The sequence below is a fragment of the Callorhinus ursinus genome, unplaced genomic scaffold (assembly GCF_003265705.2).
Source record: "Callorhinus ursinus isolate GAN/ISIS: 27379988/994484 unplaced genomic scaffold, GSC_fseal_2.0 scaffold5, whole genome shotgun sequence".
In the NCBI taxonomy this organism is placed as follows: Eukaryota; Metazoa; Chordata; class Mammalia; order Carnivora; family Otariidae; genus Callorhinus; species Callorhinus ursinus.
The window spans coordinates 73,334,176-73,355,566 of NW_027397067.1; the positions used below are offsets into that span (position 1 = coordinate 73,334,176).

Consider the following 21,391-nt stretch of genomic DNA (forward strand, 5'->3'; position numbering starts at 1 on the left):
AAGATCCCTCCTCACCATCATTCTGACTCTGCTCAGTTCTCCGGCCCCCGCGTCCTGCTCTGCAGGCTCAGAACCCCTCCACAGCTCCCGGAGCCTGTGCACTCCGGTGAGCACCTTCCACCCGGGATGAGAGCAGTCACCTGCGTGACTGTCTGTCCTCCGGGCTGTGGGGGACTTGAGGCAGGGATTGCGCCTGTTCAGTGCCTTCCTAGTTCCCAGGAAAGGCGTGTGGGATAGATAACTGAGTGAGTTAGTGCAGGAGTGGCACAGGGCTCCCAGAAATGACAGGTGCACGTGGTCCTGCACGCAAGGAGGCAGGGAGAGATCCCTGCTGCTGCTGAGCGAGGGCAGAGTCCAGGCCCCACTCCTGCTCCCACCACCAACTTCTTTCTACAGTGTGACCTCGGCCTCAGCCGCCTCCTCCGTCAAGGGAGGACTCGGGACCTCCTCACAGGATCATTGGAAGGATTAACTTTGTTAGGCCGTCTTGAGAGCTTTGGCCGGCACGTGGCAGGCACTCCATAAGCACAGGCTCTGTTGTTCCTGGTCTGCTCCCACCCAGCTCTGACTTTCGGCAGCGGACTTAGCCTCTTGAATTTCCGTGCCCTCAGCAGGATCAGGGAGTAAGTGTGCCTCACGGTTAAGAAGAGTATTAAATCACATTATAGACGAAAACGTGGTTGGGAAAGCATCGGGAGGCCTGAGCCATACGTGATGCTGACCTGAGTGAAGGCATAGCTCACTGAACAGCCTCACAGCACTTACACTTGGCTGTACCGTCCGCACATTCCACTGGTGACCGAGGAAGCCTCTCAAGCAGGCAGCCCAGTTGCCTCACCTGCTCCAGGCAGCAGTGGTGGGAAAAACAGCACCTAAGTAAGACCAAGGAAAACCCAGCTGAGTCAGGAATTCCTACAAGGACTGCTTCTCCCACAATCCCTACAGCAGTGAGAGAAGGCAAGGCCTCCTTTCCAGTGCACATAGGACCACCATGTATGGTTGTTTAGGTTGTGCACTGCACAAAGATGCCACATCTAAATATACATACAGTCACACTGTATGTATATTATTATTTAAAAAAATCTTTTTTTGTATTCTTATCATCACTTTGTTGACTGCAAAGATAATGATTTGAATATTTATGCTAGTAATTTGCCAACAGATGGAACTAGTCTTGAGGAAGGGGTGCCGTTTTTAGTTTACATAAAGGTACCATCAGGACTAGCAGTGACCCCACTCCCTCCAACATTTTACCTAATAGAACAGTTAATCTCACATCCATAGCGCACCCCTTTGGACCCCCGCCTTGAAAGAGGGCAGAGTAATGATCTTGAGCATAAATAAAGAACAACATCTGGCAAAGCGTCCAGCATGGAGGAAGACCTCAGAACCATATGGGAATGAACTGGTGTCTAGACAACCCCCCAACAGGGCCTGATAAAGCCCCACAGTCTCCAGTGTCCCCCAGCCACATGGACATCCAGAGGAATCTTGTTACAGCTCCAGCCCAGAGGAGCTCCCACTCGCCCAAACTCTTCTCATCACCACTCACCCCGTCCTTAAATAGCTCTTACATGGGTCAGAGGCCACAGCCAGAGCAGGGCTCCGTCATGGCTGGATGCCTTTCTGTAGAGCCTGTGCTCACCCGAGTATCAGCTTCCCCCATTGCCAGCAATGGGGGGAGCACCACCACCGTGCCTGGCACAGTGGCCAAGGGCTGGAGGTCTGTGTCGGTTACAAATGGCAGTCCACCCACTCAGTTGTCTTCACAGCTGAGCCACACACTCTTGGTGCGTGCACCTGCCTGGGGCAGGTGATGGTGGAAAGCTAATATTGCAGTTCAAATCTAAAGTCAGCGAATGAATCAGAAATCACCTATGATCAAAATACCATTAGAAGTCACCCAAATTGCCCAGAATGTAAAATATACATGGCTTTGAAAAGACACCCTTGCAGAAAATGAGATCAACTTGAGTAACTCTTCCTTGGTCAAGGCGATGGCGTTGTTTTAATTTCTTCATGGCAGAGGTCGGGAAGCCATATTGTAACTTACTTGCCTGCCCAAATCAAATCTCATTTTTTTGTGAAATATGCCCGGTGGTCAGGAGCAACCCCAGTGTCTTCCCATGGGGTTCAACAGGACACAGTGACTTCTGCCTAGACTTTTACCACTTGCTTTGTCTCACTGAGTACTCTGTCTCGGAGAGTGGAGTCCACATTGTTGAACTTGCTAATGTAGACATGCTTACGATTCCACAGTGTGGTTGACACTCTGCTAGAGTAGACACATCTTCCGTGTCACCCGGTGGGAGGTAAGTTTTGAAGGTGGCCTGTGTAGCAGAGCCCCTACCTTCCTCCCCACCGGATGCCCTGCAGAGCTTGGTCGGATGGTAGGGCCAGATGGCCGTGAGCGGTGAGGGGAGAAAAGGGAGGGAGGTGGGTGGCTGGGGGAGTGACACAGCCAGCCAGACTGCAGGTGATGTGCCCCATGTGCCTGCCATCACTGCAGCTGCATATTAACGACACTGGGCCTTGTCTTCTCCTTGTCTCCAGTATCTACTCCAGCTGTGGATTTTCCTTCAGCAACCCCACCATCCCAAGGGTCCTACCCCTTTTGAGCGCAGAGCCCACTGGCCACGGGCTGGGACAGTCCCCATGTGTGGCCAGGCTTTACGCCTTATCAACTCTACTCTTGGAATATTCCTGCAGCTCGTGTCTAGGTTGACTCCTCCACTGTTCCCCCTGTTTTGACCGCTGCATTTATGATGTTGGTGGTCTTTTGGTTGAAGTGCCCATCTCCTGCACCAGGCAGCTCCTCTGGGGATGCTGAGAGTTTCTTTCCCTTTGCTTCCTTCAGGCTTAACCATTTGTGTGTCTCCACCACCCAGCATAGTGCCTGGCACAGAGCAAAAGCTGAAGAAAGGAGGGTTGAACGCATACATGAATGAATGAATGGGTTCACCAATGCACGAGGTCCCTGAAAATTCTTCCAAGAGTGGCAGATATAAGATTGAGTAGTTATACTTAAAAGTTATTGAGAAGCTGGGGCACCTGGGTGGCTCAGTTGGTTAAGTGTCCAACTCTGGGTTTAGGCTCAGGTCATGATCTCAGTGTCGTGGGATCGAGCTCCGTGTCGGGCTCCGCACTCAGCACGGAGTCTGCTTAAGACTCTCTCTCTCCCTTTCCCTCTGCCCCTCCCCACTGCTCTCTCTCTCTCTCTCTCTCTCTCAATCTCTCTAAAAATAAGTAAATAAATCTTTTTTTAAAAAGTTACTGAGAAGCTAACTTTCATGTGGCCCCCTGCAGGGCAAAGAGCCCCCACCCCACAGAGACAGATCAGGATCTGTGTGGCTGCACCCCTTCCCTGCTGAGTGACTGTGGACAAGTCTGAGCCTCAGCTGCCCATGATGGTGAGCAGCCGTTCCGAGTGAGACAGTGCTATCTGTGAAGCCTGAAGCCATGCCCATTGGAGAGGAGAGTTATCACCTCCCACGGAGGGCAGCGTCAGCACCACTGGCCTGCCACCCTCGCCCGTCCCTACCTGTCCAGGGCATCCCTTGGCTCGCCTCGTCCTTCTTGCCCACAGTAACAGCCATAAGATTCGAATTCTTCTGGGCATCGGGATGTCAGGCAGAAGAGCATCTCTCCGAGCTGAGGCATCACCCATGCATTGTCCCTGCTTCCCAGGTACAAGAAGGTGAACCTGTCACAGGCTGATGAGAAACAGGGCTGTCAGGAGAGCAGGGACATCAGGACAGAGTTCACACCAGCAGGCAGCGATCCAGATGGGTACTGAACATCCGAGGAAACGCTGTGTCCTCGCCTCCCATTGCCCTTCTTCGGGGAAAGCTGCTACAGGCTAGTCCCCCTGTCTGGCATCCCGTCTGGCATGAGTTGGCTTTCAGAGAGTTAGTCTTCCTTGCCAGGCTTCTACAGCTCTGCCCAGACTCCTGGTTAAATCCCCCCTGAAGGGTGGGGGGCTGGTCAGGACCAGAGGTGCTCTTCGGCCACATGTGATTGCTGAGTAGAATGACCGTGTCCCACTGAGGCCCGGGCAGTGCCCAGCATCTGGGGGCATCCTGTCTGTCCTCCTAGACCTCCTGACTCCAGCAGCTTAGCACACTCTGCCTGGGTTGGCCTTCAGAGCCCTTGATTTTTCTTTCTCTGCCTCTGACCCCCTTCACCCTCCTCTCCACCCTTGTCCCCGCCTTCTCTGCCTGCAACTTTGGCCAAGCCTGGCTACAGTCCACTGTGCAGACCCCATGATCACACGTTCGGTGGCGGGTTGGCAGGGGGGAACCAAGAAGCCAGGGGCCTTGTGAAGAGCTCCCAGCCCAGCCTCCCTCTCAAATGCTGCTTTCTCCATCACTCTGTAGTGCATGCTGCGGAGGGCTGGCCTGGTACTAACAAAGCCCTCCTCTGTGGCCATAGCTCCTTGCAGGTGCTGGGCCACTAGTGGGGCCCCTGGGAAGAGGAGAGAGAAGGGGGAGGGAGTGAAAGCCCAGGTGTTTCCTTCTTTCCAACAACCTGGTGTGCACGGTGCCAAGCTCTTCCCTTGGGGGCCAGTAAGAGGGATGGGAGCATTAGGCCAGTGGGCCCCTTTCCCCAGCTCAGCAGCTGAGTGGCCACAGGCAAGTCTGGTCCCCTCTGTGTCCCATGACCTCACCTGGCAAGGGGTGGTCCCCTGTAGTCGCACTGACATGAAGAGGTCACAGTATGACCATGGCCTAAGGACCTTTGTTACCAACCCATCCAGAGGATCTCAAGGCCGAGAGAGGACAGAGGTTTCTCTGCCTGCTCCCACTCACCTTTTCCAGTTGTCTCCTCCAGGCCATTTTTGATGGATGACGCAGTTAAGCCCAAAGATTTTAAACCAGCGGGGCCCATGGTTTCTCCTTTTATCGAGACAGCAATCTCTGCAGATCCTGAAAATGCACAACATAATGGCTCATATTCAATAAGCAGTTCAGGAAGAGGTTTGCAGATGGACACACGATCAAGCCCAAATGCAGATATTTCAGAAGAACAAAGTGTTAGGATAGCATCCTTAATCTGGGCTTGCAGATCCACAGATGTTACATGAGAATTTCCAAATAGTCTGATACAGAGAAGGAAACAATCAACAAAACTATAAATGGTAGCCGATGGAATGGGAGAAGATATTTGCAAATGACATATCTGATAAAGGGCTAGTATCCAAAATCTATAAAGAACTTATCAAACTCAACACTCAAAAAACAAATAATCCAGTTAAGAAATTGGGCAGAAGACATGAATAGACATTTTCCCAAAGAAGACATCCAGATGGCCAACAGACACATGAAAAAATGCTCAACATCACTCATCATGAGGGAAATACAAATCAAAACCACAATATCACCTCACACCTGTCAGAATGGCTAAAATTAACAAGGCAGGAAATAAGAGATGTTGGCAAGGATGCAGAGAAAGGGGAACCCTCTTGCACTGTTGGTGGGAATGCAAGCTGGTGCAGCCACTCTGGAAAACAGTGTGGAGGTTCCTCAAAACATTAAAAACAGAACTACCCTATGACCCAGCAATTGCACTATCAAAGGATACAAAAATACAGATTCAAAGGGGTATATGCACCCCAACATTCACAGCAGCATTATCAACGATAGCCAAACTATGGAAAGAGCCTAAAGTCCACCAGTCCATCAGCTGATGAATGGATAAAGAAGATGTGGTATAAATACAATAGGATATTACTCAGCCACAAAAAAGAATGAAATCTTGCCATTTGCAATGATGTGGATGGAACTAGAGGGTATTATGTTAAGTGAAACAAGTCAGCCAGAGAAAGAAATATACCGTATGATTTCACTCATGTGGAATTTAAGAAACAAGACAGATGAACATAGGAGAAAGGAAAAGAAAGAAAAAGAAAAGAGAGGGGAGAAAACCATAGGAGACTCTTAACTATAGAGAAGAAAACAGGATTGATGGAAGGAGGTGGGTGGGGGGTGGGCTAGATGAGGGTTGGGTACTAAGGAGGGCACTTGTGATGAGCACTGGGTGTTATATGTAAGTAATGAGTCACTGAATTCTCCTGAAACCAATATTACACATGCTAACTGACCAGAATTTAAATAAAAATTTGAAACAAAAATACATAAATGAAACATATTGTGCTAAAATATTAAGTAAGTAAATGGAACATAAATATAACAAACACATACTCTGTGATAACGTTACATCGGACAGGAGCCCATGATAGACCAGCTGTGTGACATCTTGTGGCCAGGACTGTCCCAGCCTATGTCATATTTACTACCACGCTCCTGCCAAGCGGAGACCTAGCATGGTGTTCACAAGTGAAGAGATAAGAACGGTGGAGAAATGAAGCCAACTCCTGGTGCTCAGTAACGTAGGCAAGCACAACCCGCCTTGAACTCCTGGGAATCCTGGAAGACCTTCTCATCATAGTCTAAATTAAGTGCCAGGCCGTCCAGATCTCCTTTGGCTCTGTGTCGGTCCCACCTGTTCTCTTGACCAGAGGCAGTGACACCTCCAACCCAGTCGGTTCCAGCCAAAGGGAGCTTTGGAGGCTCTGCCCCACCGTCTGCAGACCCAGAGCACTGGGTGGAGCTTGGGCATCTCGGGGGCCCCCTGACTGGCAGTGTCTCCCCAAACCTGCCCATATTGGTTTGCTTCATACCTCTGGGCTTCCATGTCCTTGCTCAGTGCTCTATTCCCTGGGGGGTGGGAGCAGGGCTTTAGTGACCCTGTTGTACCCTCAGTCCTCTGGGTCTAACTAACATCATGCCCCACCCCCTCTCCAGTCCCACAACAGAAACCCGTGAACTGGTTCATTTCCACCATGCTCCAGACTGCTGGGAGCTGACAGACTCTTTCCTTGACCAGACTTTAGACAGGCTCCTCTGGGCCTTCTTCTCAACCAGGCCTCAAACTTGGCCTATGAGAACTGCAAACTCGCGGCACAGACTATTTCATCAACGCCCCCACACTAGGAGACTTAGACCAACCCCAGCCTGGTTTCCCTGGGATGACCCACCCTCCCACTTCCCCTTGACTTCCTGCCCAAGAAAGCTCAAGGCAGCCCAAAGAACTTACAGCTTGAGACCCACACTGACCTTGCCTAAGTTTTCAGAAAACAGCCCCCTATCCCTTTTTTGGAATTTTCCCCTCCCCTGATTCTGCTGGACTTCTGGCTTGTTGTCCACCCTCCCATTTTCCCTCTAAAAGGCCCAGTCACCTCCATACAGATCAGAGTTGAACATGGTTACCCACGAGTCTCTCTTCCCTGCTACGGAAACCTGAGTAAAATCTGTCTTTCCACCTTTAACAAACACCTGGCTCTGTTTCTTTTTGAGAAAACTCACCCAGTCAGTAGAGTGGAGTGGGAAGAACCACTAAGGAAATCTGAGTGTGCATTTTGGCTCAGCCACGTACTAGCTATGTGACCTTGGGCAAATCACTAGCCTCTCTCAGTCTTGATTTCCCCATTTATAAAACTATATTAATAATAACTGTTTTGGTGTTTGAATAATCCTTCTGGCTAAATGCCTAGCAAGGAGGAAAGAGTCAAGAGCAGCCATTAGGATCACTCAGTGAGTGTGAAGACACATCTGATCTGGGGTGAAGACTCCAGGCGGAAACCTCGACAAGCAGAGAGAGCCCCAGAAGTCCGTGTGTGCTCCTTGCTGAGTCTGAGTGTCCTTCTAGAAGCCCTCACCCTCTGAGCAAGAACTCTCCGGATTCTTGGTGCTAATCAAACGTGAGGCACCCCACCTCATCCCCTTAGATGGGGGCACGCAGCATTCATCACTCTTCCTGAATGGCCGCCCCATCTGGGGAACAGATTCCTCTTGCCCTTGCACCCCCAGCTGAGAAGGTCACTGTGCACCTGAGGGCAAAGTTGGCCCAAGTCTCAATGCCCTTAGCTCTGACACTGGTGACCCATCTCCATAAATTCGGTTAAGATACAGGAATTCTGTCCAGGCCTGGTCCAAAACTCCCAGAGTGAGAGGCCAGCCCAGCTCGGGTACAAAAAGCAGGACTTTCAATTTTCGTCAGAGAGGAGAAGGGGGAGAAATGAGCTACTGTGGGTTTTTTCTATTAACATGGTAGAGGTTTTTGTTCACTTGCTTTTAAATAATAGTAGGCCATGGGATACAAGTATGAGGGTAAGTTGTTTCGAATTTTCTCTAGGGCAATTTGGCAACATATGGATACATACGTATTGTATGGATACACACAATGATTACACCCTCAGTAATTCAATTTCTAGACATTTACTGTGACAAATTAATCAGAAGTGGATGGGTATAAAGTGTATATCTATCATGGATAAGAACAAATGTTAGAAATAATTGGCTAAATGCATTATGATATTCCACACCAGAAACTACGGTATGGCCACCACTGAAAATCATGTTATAGAAAGATATTTAATGTCAGGGAATATCATCTCATTTTTTAAGCGATACAGCTCAGACTACAAAGCCGTGGTGCCAAGTGATCTCAAATGTATTTTAATTACATTCATGGATATGTTTGGGCAGGCAGGAGATGACAGAAGGGAGAGCCTTCAGATAGTAAAAGTGGCTATCTGTATAACATGGAAGTACTGGTGATTTAAATAGAAAACAAAACACAGTTTCCTATATTTTTCTAAATGTGTCTCTTTATCAGGTAGGGTTCCATTTCTTTCTACTAAAGAATCTGCCTTTTAACTTCATTTGTCTACTTTGGGAGTGGAGGCAACATAAAAGTAAATTACTCTCAATGATTCTTCCATGTTTTAGAACACACTTGAGCTCATAAACGTATAGGGACAGCCATTACCCACAGGTGGGAGGAGCCGAGTGTGCTTACCTGAAGAGGATGTGGTCCTAGTGGCTTCCGTGCCTTTCTGGTCTTGGACCGCTTCTGCCCACAACAGAAGAGAGACAGGGTGAGTGTTGACCCCAGCCTGTCCCACCTTGGTATCCGGAGCAGTTCCCATCCCATGGGCACAGGAGGCAACATTGCTCTGTGCCTCTTCACCTCCCAGGGGAGCTGGTGATGGCAGGATCACTGCTAAGCCAAAGAGACTGCCCTCCCCAGACACAGACATGGTGGCAAAGCCAGCTGCTGCCTGCTGGGCTAGAAGCTGGTGCATCTTTGAAATACTTTAGGAAAGCAGACTTCTCTGGAGTTTAAACAAAAAAAAAGTTTTTTTAATCACATATTTTTGAACAAAGAGAAATAAGGCAGCCGAATTGTGGATTCTAGTTCCCTGCTCTGTGGCTCCCAAAAGACTGCTGAGCCCTGGTTCTTGGTAAAATGAGTCCGTTATTGTTTAACCATTATTAGGCTCCTACTATGCTGTAGACTGAATGTCTGTGTTTCCCCAAAATTCATGTGTTGAAACCTAATCCCCGGTGGGATGGTCTCGGGGGCCTTTGGAGGGTGATTAGGTCATGAGGGTAGAGCCTTCATGAATGGAATTCATGCCCTTATGAAAGAGCCCCCACAGAGCTCCCTGGCTCCTTCCACCATGTGGGGACACAGCAAGATGGTGGCTGTCTATGAACCAGGAAGTGGGCCTCACCCAACTTGACCATGCTGGTGTCTTGAGCTTGGACTTCCAGCCTCTAGAAACCATGAGAGAGAAGTTTTGTTGTTCACAGGTGACTCAGTCTGTGATATTTTGTTGTAGCAGCCAGAACGGACAAAGACATACCTACATGCCAGATACAGCATTAAAAGCGCGTGGTTTGTACCAACTCAACAACCACCTCACCCTCACTCAGAGCTGAGAAAGGGGACACACAGAAAACACAGGTCACTTGTTCTAAGTCATGGAGCTAGGAAGTGGCAAAATGCAACCCTAGGGCTATAGCTGATAGTCCTAACCACTGAGCTGGGCTGCTACTTCTCTTCTGACTGTACCACAGAGAGCTAATGACGGTAACTCCAACAGGCTTGGGGAAGGAAGGACCTGCCTTAAATTGAGTGTGTCAAAGATCAAGATTATGATGGTATTCTGTGGAAATCGGGCTTAGAGGCCGACTGATGATGTGGACATACAAAAGTGCTCCAGCAAAGAGATAGAACGTCAAAGGTTCTAAACCGAGCAGATGGTTCTCTTCAAAGCAAAATGCTCAGGTTCAGAACTAACAGAATTCTATGCCCTATTACCCCAGGCAAACAACGGCCTCTTAGGGTGCCTCCTTTATCTGTCAAATGGGCCTCCTAGGACTAGGGGGAGAACTTAGAGGCTATATGGAGGGGCTTAGGAACACACCAGCCCACCAAGGTCCTCCCTGGAGTCCCTGCCTCTTAATCAAGGAATCCATTTGTTTATCTCTTCATTCTTAGTAATTGGTAAATGGTTATTATGAGTGATTTATGCTTATTAATAAAGAATCCGTGGTTATTCATCACCACAAGCAAAGTAAATGGTTAGGTCACTTCTGATGACAACCTTGCCTAGATGTTTTCAGGTGCGAGGCTGTTCCCCATAAGTCACTACCATATCATGGAGACAAAACCAGTCTTGCAGCCCGAGGACAGGCTCGAGACTAGTCCAGCTGGTCTCATGGTGGACCATCTGTAACTTTTAACCTCCCAGAGCCTCCGTGTCCTTCATCATCTGAAAAATAGGTCTACTGGTATTTCTTCCAAGCCTGTCGAAGAGTGGTCATCAGAACTGAACATGTGTATTAAGAAGGCATGTCTCCATTGGATTCCGTGCTGGGGTCCAGTGGAGTCTGCCCTGCTTACTTGTCCTGGAGGGACTGGTCAGTGGGCAGCATTGGTCCCAGTAGCCACTGTGGAAAGAAACCACTCTACTTCAGTTGTCCACCCAGCTCAGCACGTAAGCCAGGCAGGGATCCCCTGCAAACAAGACAGCTTTGGGACTGGGGGGCCCAGGAGAGAAAGCTCATGGCAGTCTGATCAGGAACATTAATTGACACATCGGTCCTAATTCAGTGACAAGGGGCCAGATTAGCATCAGGCCTATGTTTGGGTGAAGAGACCTCTCTCTGGGAGAAAGGGCCATCATGTCCCCCCTTGCTGGAGCAAGTCCACGGGGGAGCGCAGCTTAAGAGGGAGTTCGGTCTAGCGGTAAAGACAGACGCGGTGGAGGCCTCAAGCCCCAGCCCTGCCACCCAGCTCCCAGTCTTGGACCATTTCTTTCTCCAAATCCATGTACCATCTCAGTGTGGAGGTTTTGGAAATGATTTCACAGGGCTGTGAGAGCAAGAAATGAGATCACGTATTTTAAACAAGTTGTGCAGTGTCCTGCATGCGACTCGAGAGTGCATTGTTGTGTTTTACCACCACACCAGAATTCCTGAAGAAGATGCTGGTCCAGAATCTTCCCATGTTCTCTCTCATTTAATCCCCTGCCACCCTGAAGGACAGGTGTAACCATCCCTTTCCAGGGGTTGGTACACCATGGCCTAGACCTCAAGCTGTTTTTGTAAATGAAGCTTCAGATGAACACAGGCACACCCCCAGTAATGGATTGTGTATGGCTGTTGTCTCACTACAATGGCAGATATGGGTCATTGTGACAGAGACTGTATGGCCCACAAAGCCCCAAATTTTTACTCTCTGGCCCAGTACAGAAAAAAAAAAAAATTGCCAATCCCTGCTGTCCGAAATGAAGATATTGAAGCTTTGAGAGGTCGAACCATGCTTCCAGAGTCCTGCAGCTGAAAAGTGGGAGAGCCAGGATTCCATCCCAAAGCTGCCTGAGTCCAAAACATAATTGTTTCATTCCACTATGGTGAGAACAATCCCGAGCCCTCTACCTTTTTCCTTCGTAACTGGTGTTTGTGCCTGCATTCAGGCTGCCTCCTTTTCTGGAGGGCATTTGTGGGCACTGCTAGGTCATGGGTGTGAGTGCATGTGTGTTGGGGGATAAATTTGTCCTCAGTTTAGGATGGACGCGGCCCCTGTCAGTCCTGCTGGGAATGGTTGCTGTGTGGGCAGGGCGCGTGGTGAAGCTTTGGCTTGGAGTAGGTGTCATTTCGTCTTTTTTCTAGACCTGGTGTCCAAGGCACAGGCTGTCTGGGAGCTGTCAGGGATGCGATGCCCTTGGACATGGAGGACAGCCAGGAAGGAGATGCACCAAGAGCATCTGCTTCTCTTCTCATAGCAGGAGCCAAGGAGAGCGATAACACACTTTTGGGGAGGTGGTTGTGTAGAGGGATCTCCCTGAGGCATAAGGTTGCCAAATTTGGCAAATAAAAATACAGGATGCCTGGTTAAATTTAGATTTCACATGAACAACCAATCACCTTTTAGTATAAGTATATCCCATGCAAATTCTGGGACATACTTATACTTAAAAAAGTATTTGTTGTTCATTGAAAAGCAACTTCAGATGGTTGAGGGTGAATGTCCTGCATCTGACAATTCTACTGAAGTGGGAGTAGGGGTGTGGGAGAAAGCAGAGCATAGACAGGAGATATTGGGGGGTCAAGAGAAACTGAGATTGGCTCTGGAATGATCTTGGGGCAGTTTCAATGCAAACCTGGGCAAGGGGCATTTTAGGGAAGCTAATTCCAGCTAGTAGGCGGATGGTACGATCAAAACGTGGGTATCTGGATTACACACTGGCCCCCTTGTGCTCACCTTCTCCTGAAAGGGCCATTGCACTGGTGTCTGTGGGCTCCATGGGAACCACTGAAAAAGAAAGCTCCCAAATCAGTGACTGATGGAACCGAGTGTCTAAACCAAGTACCACGAGTCCCAAAGGACAAGCTGGGACTGCTGGACCAAGGGAGGAAGGGAGCTGTGAGCAGTGTTGCCAGAAAAGGGCTGCTGGTTCTGTCTTAGGCTTCCCTTGCCCCTCGTACATCTCCTGGGGCTCAGGCTGCCCAGCAGGACCCTGGCTCAGGAGGGACTCCAGCCAGTTCTGGCTTCTGGTAGGGGAGGTGACACTAGCAGACCCAGGCTGTGGCAATGAAAGGTCTGCAGACCCCGAGGGTTTGTGGCTGTGGAACAGGACATCCCTACCTGGGAAGACCTCTGTTCCAAAGGGAACCAGATGGCACAGAAAAAAGAGCGCCAGACTCAGAAGATACACAGAGGTAGGGCACACACACACACTCCTACTCACACATGTACACATTCCCACAGCCCTGTGCGCATGCACACTCATGCATGTGGATGCACTGGTATCAGCTTCTTAACAAAGGCTACAGCACTGGGAAGGAGACCCCAGCCCCAGGGAAGGAGGGGTGCTCTGCCAACGTGCACCTGGAACTTTCCGTTGGGACTGAGAGATCGTGTGAACACTGGTGAACAAGGAATAACAGGCAGAAGCTGAACTCTCGCATGATCACTTGCTTATTTCAGTAGACAGATATTAAGAGCCCACCGTCTTAAAAGGAGGCACACAGAAAACAGCCTCCCCTTCAAGAAGACTCCATCTGGGTCCAGGCTGCCCTCTCTGCCGTAGGTTCTGGAAGATAGAGGAGGGAGGCAGCTGGTCTGCTCCCGGGCGACCTCAATGGCCAGGAGCTCATCCAGCTGAGAGAGGCCTTTCTCTGTCATATCACTAGACCTGGTCCTGGTCACACCGCAAACCAGGGCCCTGACCATAGAGCAAGAAAGAAAGAATTGGGGTCTACCTCTTAACTGGATTAAATGCTCATCTGTCCACGTAACAAAGAACAGTGTTTGCAGGAGGGCCATTTGCTATTGGATGTGTGAACTGGGTTAATCCAGAAGTAATGGTGTCCCCTGGCCCGAGAAAGGCCGAGATCTAGCCAGTGCCGTGGGTCACTCCAGCAGGCCCCGCAGAGGGGGTGCTCCCTCTGTAGTCTGGCTCCCATGGTCCAAGTAAAAGCAGCTTCCCTGGTAGACCTTACCTCTGGGCAGAAGCGTCGTCAGCTCTTCTGTGCTGGTTGTCTCTGCAAAGAGACACATTGGAAAGCCTGTTTAGAGCAGCGGGTCGGGGGACTGTCAGAAGGTGCTGGACTGGCTTCTGAAGAAACAGCAACTACTGCTCCCATAGCAGCTCCCGCCCCAGATGGTCAGCCCCACCGCTGATGTGGGAACCGGTTCTTCCCACCTGGAGGCTGAGCCAGACAGAAGGAAGTGTCCAGATGGTTCAGGGAAGAGTTGATCCTGGACTGAGCCAAGCATTCTATGGCAGCCTTGTTGCAGGTACACAGCAGGTACTCACAAGGGTCCCCGGACTCTGTGCACAGAGCAAGGGCAAAGCAGATTGGAAAATCTCATTTGGAATCCTGAGAGGTAATGCAAGCTCCCAAACCGGCCCCAATCTGCCCACCGAGGCCCCACTATTCCTGCAGGCGTCCTCCTGTTATCCACCTTGGCTCCGTGAGCTGCAGCTGCATAGTGCCCAACCTGGGAGTGGCGCCGGCTCCATTTCTCACACCCACATCCGACCCTTCGGGCCATCCTATTGGCTCTACTTTTGACCTGTGTAGAGTGTGACCACATGTCGCCACCTCCACGCCACTACCCCGGGCTAAGCCCCCATCAGCTCGTGCCTGAGTTATGTCAGTGGCCTTCCCACCCTGCTCCTGTCCACTCTCATGGAGGAGCCAGAACAAGGTGTTCAGGACTCAGGGCAAGCCATGTCTTTTTGGGGGTTCAGAACCCTGCAATGACTTCCCAATCAATGGAAAAGCTGCTGTTCCTGTTCTCTTTCCTCCCTCATCACCCCTTTCTGACTGACTGGCCTGTCTCCCAAGCAAGCCAGACACCTTGAGCTTGGGGGTGCATGCACCTCCCAGATAGCTGCCGGCTTGCTTCTCCCCCATGCCTCAGTCTTTGCTCTGCAAGCATCTCCTCGGGGAACCTTCCCTGCCCAGCCCTCCCTATGCCTTTCCCCTGCTTTATTTCCCTCCATGGCACTTGTCACTGTTTAAAGTACTCTAGCACTTTGATATTTTCTGGCAGCCAGGAGGAGATTTCAGAAGGTCAGGATATCCCCAATATCTAGATGATTGTCTTGCACTTGGTGTAGGCGCTCAGTATGCATCTGCTGGATGGACGGATGGATGGATGGATGGATGGATGGATGGATGGATGGATGGTGCTTTTCCTGTCCACCGTGTAGTGATTTATGCCCATGCATCTCCTCACCTCTTTCCCGATGCACCATACTTCAGCCAGTCCTTGCTACCTGGTCTTTGGGGTCAGTTGAACCTGGGCTCAAACCCTGACTCTACCACTTAGCAGCTTATGTGACTTTGGGCAAGTTATTTAATTTCTCTGAGCTTCCCTGTCCTTATCTGAAAACTGGGAATAGTGACCCCATCTCATAAGATTGTTGGGACAATTATATCTGCTGGGTATAAAGCCTATGGCACATAGTAGGTGCTCATAAAGGGCGGCTCTCATAGAGTACCCCCAAGGTGCCATGCACCTCTTCTCTCTGTGCCTTTGTCTCTTCTAATTCTTCTGCCAGGATTGCCCAGAGACACAAGACAAAATCCCTGGTGAGTAAGGTGGAGAGCTGAGATTTGCATCAACATGTCTGATTCCTACAAACAGCAGCAACCACAAACCTAATTCATCCATCCCTGCCTCTCTTCCACTTCAACCCTGACTTCTTCACATAGGTCAGTCCCTGTGTTAACTGTTTTACACTTAGCACTGTTTACATTTAACAAGTGTAGCACTGTTTTACTCCGAAGCCTTGTTTAATTTTTATGACAAATCTCTGAAGCAGGTTTTCTCCTCCCCATGTAGAGGTTGCCACTTGTTGAGTAACTGCTCCTCTATCACACAATGTATCAGTAGAAAACCATCTGCCTTCCCAGGCTCCCAGGGTTGCTACAGTTATAAAACTTTAAATCAAATAACCTGCCTATCAATTATTCTTTCATTTCAAAAAGCATTTATTGTGCATGTACTCCTTGCAAGGTACAGATGCCAGAGATCTAGCCCTCGTGGGGCTTGGAGTATAGGTGATGATGTCTGCAATGGTGGTGATGATGAGGGGGTACCCTTGGAGCCCTGGGTCTGGTCCAGGCCTGGGATTCTTTGTTTTTTTTTTTAAGATTTTATTTATTTATTTGACAGAGAGAAACATAGCGAGAGAGGGAACACAAGCAGGGGGAGTGGGAGAGGGAGAAGCAGGCTTCCCACCGAGCAGGGAGCCTGATATGGGGCTCGATCCCAGGACCTCGGGATCATGACCTGAGCCGAAGGCAGACGCTTAACGACTGAGCACCAGGCCTGGGATCCTTGAACTGTCTGTCATTTCTCAGCCCAGCCCCCGGGGACACCTGGAGATGCTTACCACATGTGATCCTCTTGCTGACGCAGTTGACATCTGTGCTGAGCTTGGCAGGGTCTTGGAGACAGTCCATCTCAGCGGCCTCTTCATAGCACCTGCGGTGCTGGAAGCAGCAGCTGGGGCAGGCAGGGGAGGTCAAGGTGAGAGCATGGGGGAGGGTGAAGAGAGGAGAGTCTGTGATTGTTGTGTCTCTGGATGATTCCTGGCAGTGACCTGTTTCAAATAGTGCTCTCACACATACACACACACACACTATTTGAGTTATTTTACCTACACAGCAGGTGCTATTATTATGAGCATTTACACCCATGGGGACTGAGACTCATAGTGCTCAATAACTTGCCAAGGACAAAGTTGATCACAGAGCAAGGCTGACGCTAAAAATGGGAGTCAGGAGGCTCTTGCAGTGCACACATGAGGTCAGTGGAGACCAGTGTAAAAGAGAAAAAATATACAGACAGGTGATGGCCTTGGACAAGCTACTAACTTTCTCAAATTACCTAACTCAAGAATTTTTGGAGATTCAAGAAAACATCTATATAGATCCTGCCCTGAAGTAGGCACTCAATAAATGATAGCAATTATTCTTTGAATCTGGTGTGCAGGTTCAAGGTGGAAATGACCAGTCCTCCAGGTGTTTGGAAATCCACACCCCCAACAACTGAACTGTGTACAGTCATAGAAATTGGGTGTGGCTCATTATTCTGCCAGTTTGGGGCCATCAGTAGTTTCATCATTCAGACACTGAATTACTGCTTCATTTCTTTGACTTCCAGGTTGACAAGGTATTCTAATAATTAGAGGAAGTGGTAAGGGAGGACCTGAAAGGTAACAAATTCCCAGAAACCATCCTGACACTCTGCTGCATTCAGGATCACACTCTCTCTTTCTGAGCATCAACGAGCTGAGCGCCGGGAGGCAGTTTGCTCATGGTCCCAAAGACGGGAAATGCCCTTCTGATCTAGAGGCAACTTACACCCTCTCTTGGAGATGTGGAAATGGGAGAGATCTATTGCTTGATTCCAAAGCCATTATCCCTGATCAATCAAGGATATATCCTTTTTTATTTAACTAATTAATTAACTTGAAAAGCAATTGGGGGTTGACTGCCTAGTGCGAGTTAATTTACCCCGTGCTGTGGTCCATGCTGGGGGCGCAAAGAAATAACATGGTGCAGACCCCCCTTAGAGGACACTGGGTGGAGCAGGAGACCATGTGCATGCATTGTCCCATGTGGCCGGTGCAGGACAGGGAAGCACAGGTGTTTGAGGAGCATGGAGTTTACCCGGAGAAATGCCAGGGCAGACAATGGGCTGTCCTTCCCAGTATTATGAGAGCGCACACTCCATCACACTGGCTTCGGGCACAAGTACCACACCAGTGAGGTAGGGCCATGGATCCCGGAGTATGGGGAGAGATGTGGGTTCCATTTCCTGCTTTCCTACCACCGGTGCTGTTGCTGTCACTATGGCTGCAATCACTGTTATTACTGTCATTACTACACTCTGCTAGTGCTGCTACTAGGACTGGTGTTGCTGTTGCTATTACTACCATTACTACTGCTGCTCCTGTTATTACTGCTACAGCTCCTGTGACAACTGTTACTGCTGCTATTGCTACTGTTACTTACAACATTACTAATAGTGCTAAAGCTATTGCTGCTAATACTGCTGCTGACATTGCTATTACTACCATTACCACTACCGTTAATATTAATACTACCTCAGCTACCAGGACAACTGTTACTGCTGCTGTTGTTACCACTACTTCTACAGCATTACTAATATTGCTACCACAGCTGACAATACTGCTGCTGATGTTGCTATTACTACCATTACCTCTAGTGTCAGCATTAATACCACCTCAGCTACTAGGACAACTGTTACTGCTGCTGTTGTTACCAGTACTTCTACAGCATTACTAATATTGCTACCATAGCTGACAATACTGCTGCTGACATTGCTATTATTACCATTACCACTACCGTCAGTATTAATCCTACCTCGGCTACCAGGACAACTGTTACTGCTGCTGTTGTTACTACTAGCACTAGTACGACAGCCCTACTGAGACTGCTACTATGACTGTTACTACCACTGTCATCACTACCTACTATAGCCCCACTATTCCTGTTACCCTTGCAACCAATCACTAATACTCTCAGTAAGTAAACTCAATAAGCCAGGCAGAGTCCCAGTCACTGTACTGTTTACTTGGTCATTTAATCCTAAATAATAATTCTATAAAGAAGGTATTATGACTTCCTCCATTTTACAGAGGAAGAAACTGGAACACAAAGAAATGACGTAACTCGCCCAGGGGTCACCCCATCTGTAAGGAGCAGAGAGCCCGAATTACAGGGTCATAGGTAACACACAGATTCTACCCAATTTTCCCAACTGACCCTCCCAGTGTCAGTATCTGCTTGTCAGATCCTTGCTGACACTCGATGCTTCTCAGATTTTAAATTTTATTGCCAGTCTGATGTGTAAAAGTGGATATCTTGTGTTAATTTCCCTCCCTGTGTGTAGGGAGGGCACATATCTTTACTGACTCCTCGTATCTTCTCTGTATTCCCCGCTAGCTGTTTAGCTCTTTGAAGCAGGGATAGTATTCTGCTTCTATTAAGCACAGTGTTCAAATGTTATTGGAGCATGTTTGTGGAAAATTAAACAGAAACCTTCATAGTTGCTTTACCCCTGGTGGCCAAGACTATCTGAATAAAGAATAATTTTCTTATGTTTAAGAGTCACCTGGAAGCTTGTTTGAAATTCAGACTTCCAGGGTCTAGCTAAAGGTGGTCTGAGTCAGTAGGTCTGGGAGGGGTCCCTGGAATCTACATTTTAGCAAGCATCCAGGTGGTTCTGATACTGGTAGACCCAACTTGGAGAAACACCACACAAATTCTGCGTATCAGACACACACAGGATCTTGACAACTCCCCAGGATGTGAGAAAATCACAGAATACACTGCAGTTTAAAGGTGAGGCAGCCAGTCGCCCCACATATAAGGAGAATCAAGACAAGACAAGAAAGCTTTCCACATCTGTGCTCTGCCCAGGTACCAGCCAGGCCTCTGACAGCTCACCTGTGGATGTGGCTCACCTGTCAGACTCGTCCACAGGCGACCCCTCCATCTCAAACCTGCAGGCACAGCCATAGTCCTCGAAGTCCCGGGGGCAGAGACTGGCCACACACTTCATACCACTCACAAATTGGAGCAGCGCAGGGAAGTTGGTGAAGACAGCTTGTAGCCAGGTGAAGTGGGAGCCCAGGCAGTCTGCGGGGAGAGGACAGCGGGGAGGGGACTGGAGACCAGGGTCAAGGAAGGAGCCCCTGTGCCCGGGACTTCCCACACCTCCGCAACCTACTAAGCCCCTACTGTATACTCAAAACTGTTCTGGACAATTGAAGGGAGGTGGGTTTATAAGCCATGGCCCCTGTTGGTTGTCCCCCTAACAAACAGTCATTTAATCCTTCTCCCTTACCAACAAAGCTGAAAGAGACTCAGGGGAGGTGAGCCTCCTCCCTAAATCCCTGTGGATGTTTGACACTTGCTCATTCTCAGCTGGTCATGCTAATCCCAGGCTCCGTGACAGTGAGTGGCCTGGGACTGAGCACGTGACCCAGATCTGGCCAGAAAAACTTAAGAGGAAGTCTGTTACAGGTTTTTGGGAATTATTTTTTTCATAATAAAGAATGCAGGCATGTAGGGGGCCTGGGTGGCTTAGTCTTTAGGCATCTGCCTTCAGCTCCGGTCATGATCCCAGCGTCCTGGGATCGAGCCCCGCATCGGGCTCCCTGCTCCGCGGGAAGCCTGCTTCTCCCTCCCCCACTCCCCCTGCTTGTGTTCCCTCTCTCGCTGTCTGCCTCTGTCAAATAAATAAATAAAATCTTAAAAAAAGAGAGAGAGAGAGAGAGAATGCAGGCATGTAAAGAGATCCTTTTGATCTATACCTTTCTTCCTTAAATATGGGTAAGAATATGCTGGCCAGGACTGCAGCAACTATTTTGCCACCATGAGGCCCAAAGTCTAAAGTTGAAGAGCCAGTAAACTTAGTTATAGCAGTGGGGAAAAAATGAGGCTGCTGGGTCGCTGATACCTGTGTTAAGCTCCTGCACCAATCCTGGTGCTTTCAGCTTTGGTGAGATAATTAAATGTCTTTGTTATTTAAGTCACTATGAGTCTGCTGAATGGATCCCAAATGATACAGTCCCAGCACTGGGGAACTGTAATCCAGTGCAGGAAGAGAGGGGATATAGACACTAATAATTTGGGGCCCCTACTATGTGCCAGAAATTGTGCTAGATGCTTAAAATAGCATAATGGTTAAGATTGCTAGTGAGTTACACTTTAGAAAGCATTCACTTGGTCCATCACCGCATAAACTTCATGTTAATCCTGCAGGGCAGATGCTATTCTGTCACTTCTATTTCACAGATAAAGAAACTGAAGGTCAGAGATCTGCCTGAGGTATCAACCAGTGCTAATGACTTGCCCTCAACAAGAATGCTCCTGCAAACAAAATTGGCAAGAGAACGATTTTGTTTTTGTTTTGTTTTGTTTTTGATTTTTACTTTAAGCTGCACGCTCACCCTCCCCTTTCTCCGCCTTTCTGATCAGAGGACTGCTAAGTGCTAACAGGGTGACCCCATAGCCCTGATTCTAATGCACAGGGTCACACACGGGGAAGCTTGGGGAGGTCAAAGAGTGGTCTGCGAGGACTAATTTCACCCAGACTATTCTAGTTTTTCCTACCCCATTCAAACTTCCTTTCCCGTGTTTTGTTTCCACATAGCATAATCAGAAAAATGAAGAAATAATTCTGTACCGAAGGAAAAAGCCACTCTAAGGTTTGTGTGTGTTTATATAAATACTCATTTTCACTCAGTAACATACGGGGCACCCACACTTAGTCACCTACATATTTTCAGTGCCGTCCTCTGGCAAACATGGTCTAATCCAATAGCAGTTCAGCGCTCTTTGCTCCTGTCAATCCTGTGATAGCCTTATTTTGGGGCTACTTCTAGAAAGCAATGATGGGAACCATTGTGGTGCCTGGCAATTGCTGGTCACATGATAGATACCTAATTGAGAAATGGAATACTTGGAAATCTCTGGGATTCTTA

General features: G+C 48.9%; 1 protein-coding gene across 1 annotated transcript in view; it reads right to left on the reverse strand.

Annotated features, from left to right (window-relative positions):
* The window catches only part of OC90 (otoconin 90), a 33,118-nt gene that overhangs the window by 1,858 nt on the left and 9,869 nt on the right, over nucleotides 1-21,391 (reverse strand). Inside the window, exons 5-13 of the mRNA XM_025870537.2 lie at nucleotides 19,367-19,541; nucleotides 16,265-16,377; nucleotides 14,060-14,188; nucleotides 13,857-13,898; nucleotides 12,616-12,666; nucleotides 8,860-8,913; nucleotides 4,809-4,925; nucleotides 3,542-3,713; nucleotides 766-872 (exon numbers count right to left, since the gene is read on the reverse strand). Of these exons, the coding sequence (XP_025726322.1) occupies nucleotides 766-872; nucleotides 3,542-3,713; nucleotides 4,809-4,925; nucleotides 8,860-8,913; nucleotides 12,616-12,666; nucleotides 13,857-13,898; nucleotides 14,060-14,188; nucleotides 16,265-16,377; nucleotides 19,367-19,541 (960 nt within the window). The remainder of the gene's footprint in view (nucleotides 1-765; nucleotides 873-3,541; nucleotides 3,714-4,808; nucleotides 4,926-8,859; nucleotides 8,914-12,615; nucleotides 12,667-13,856; nucleotides 13,899-14,059; nucleotides 14,189-16,264; nucleotides 16,378-19,366; nucleotides 19,542-21,391) is intronic.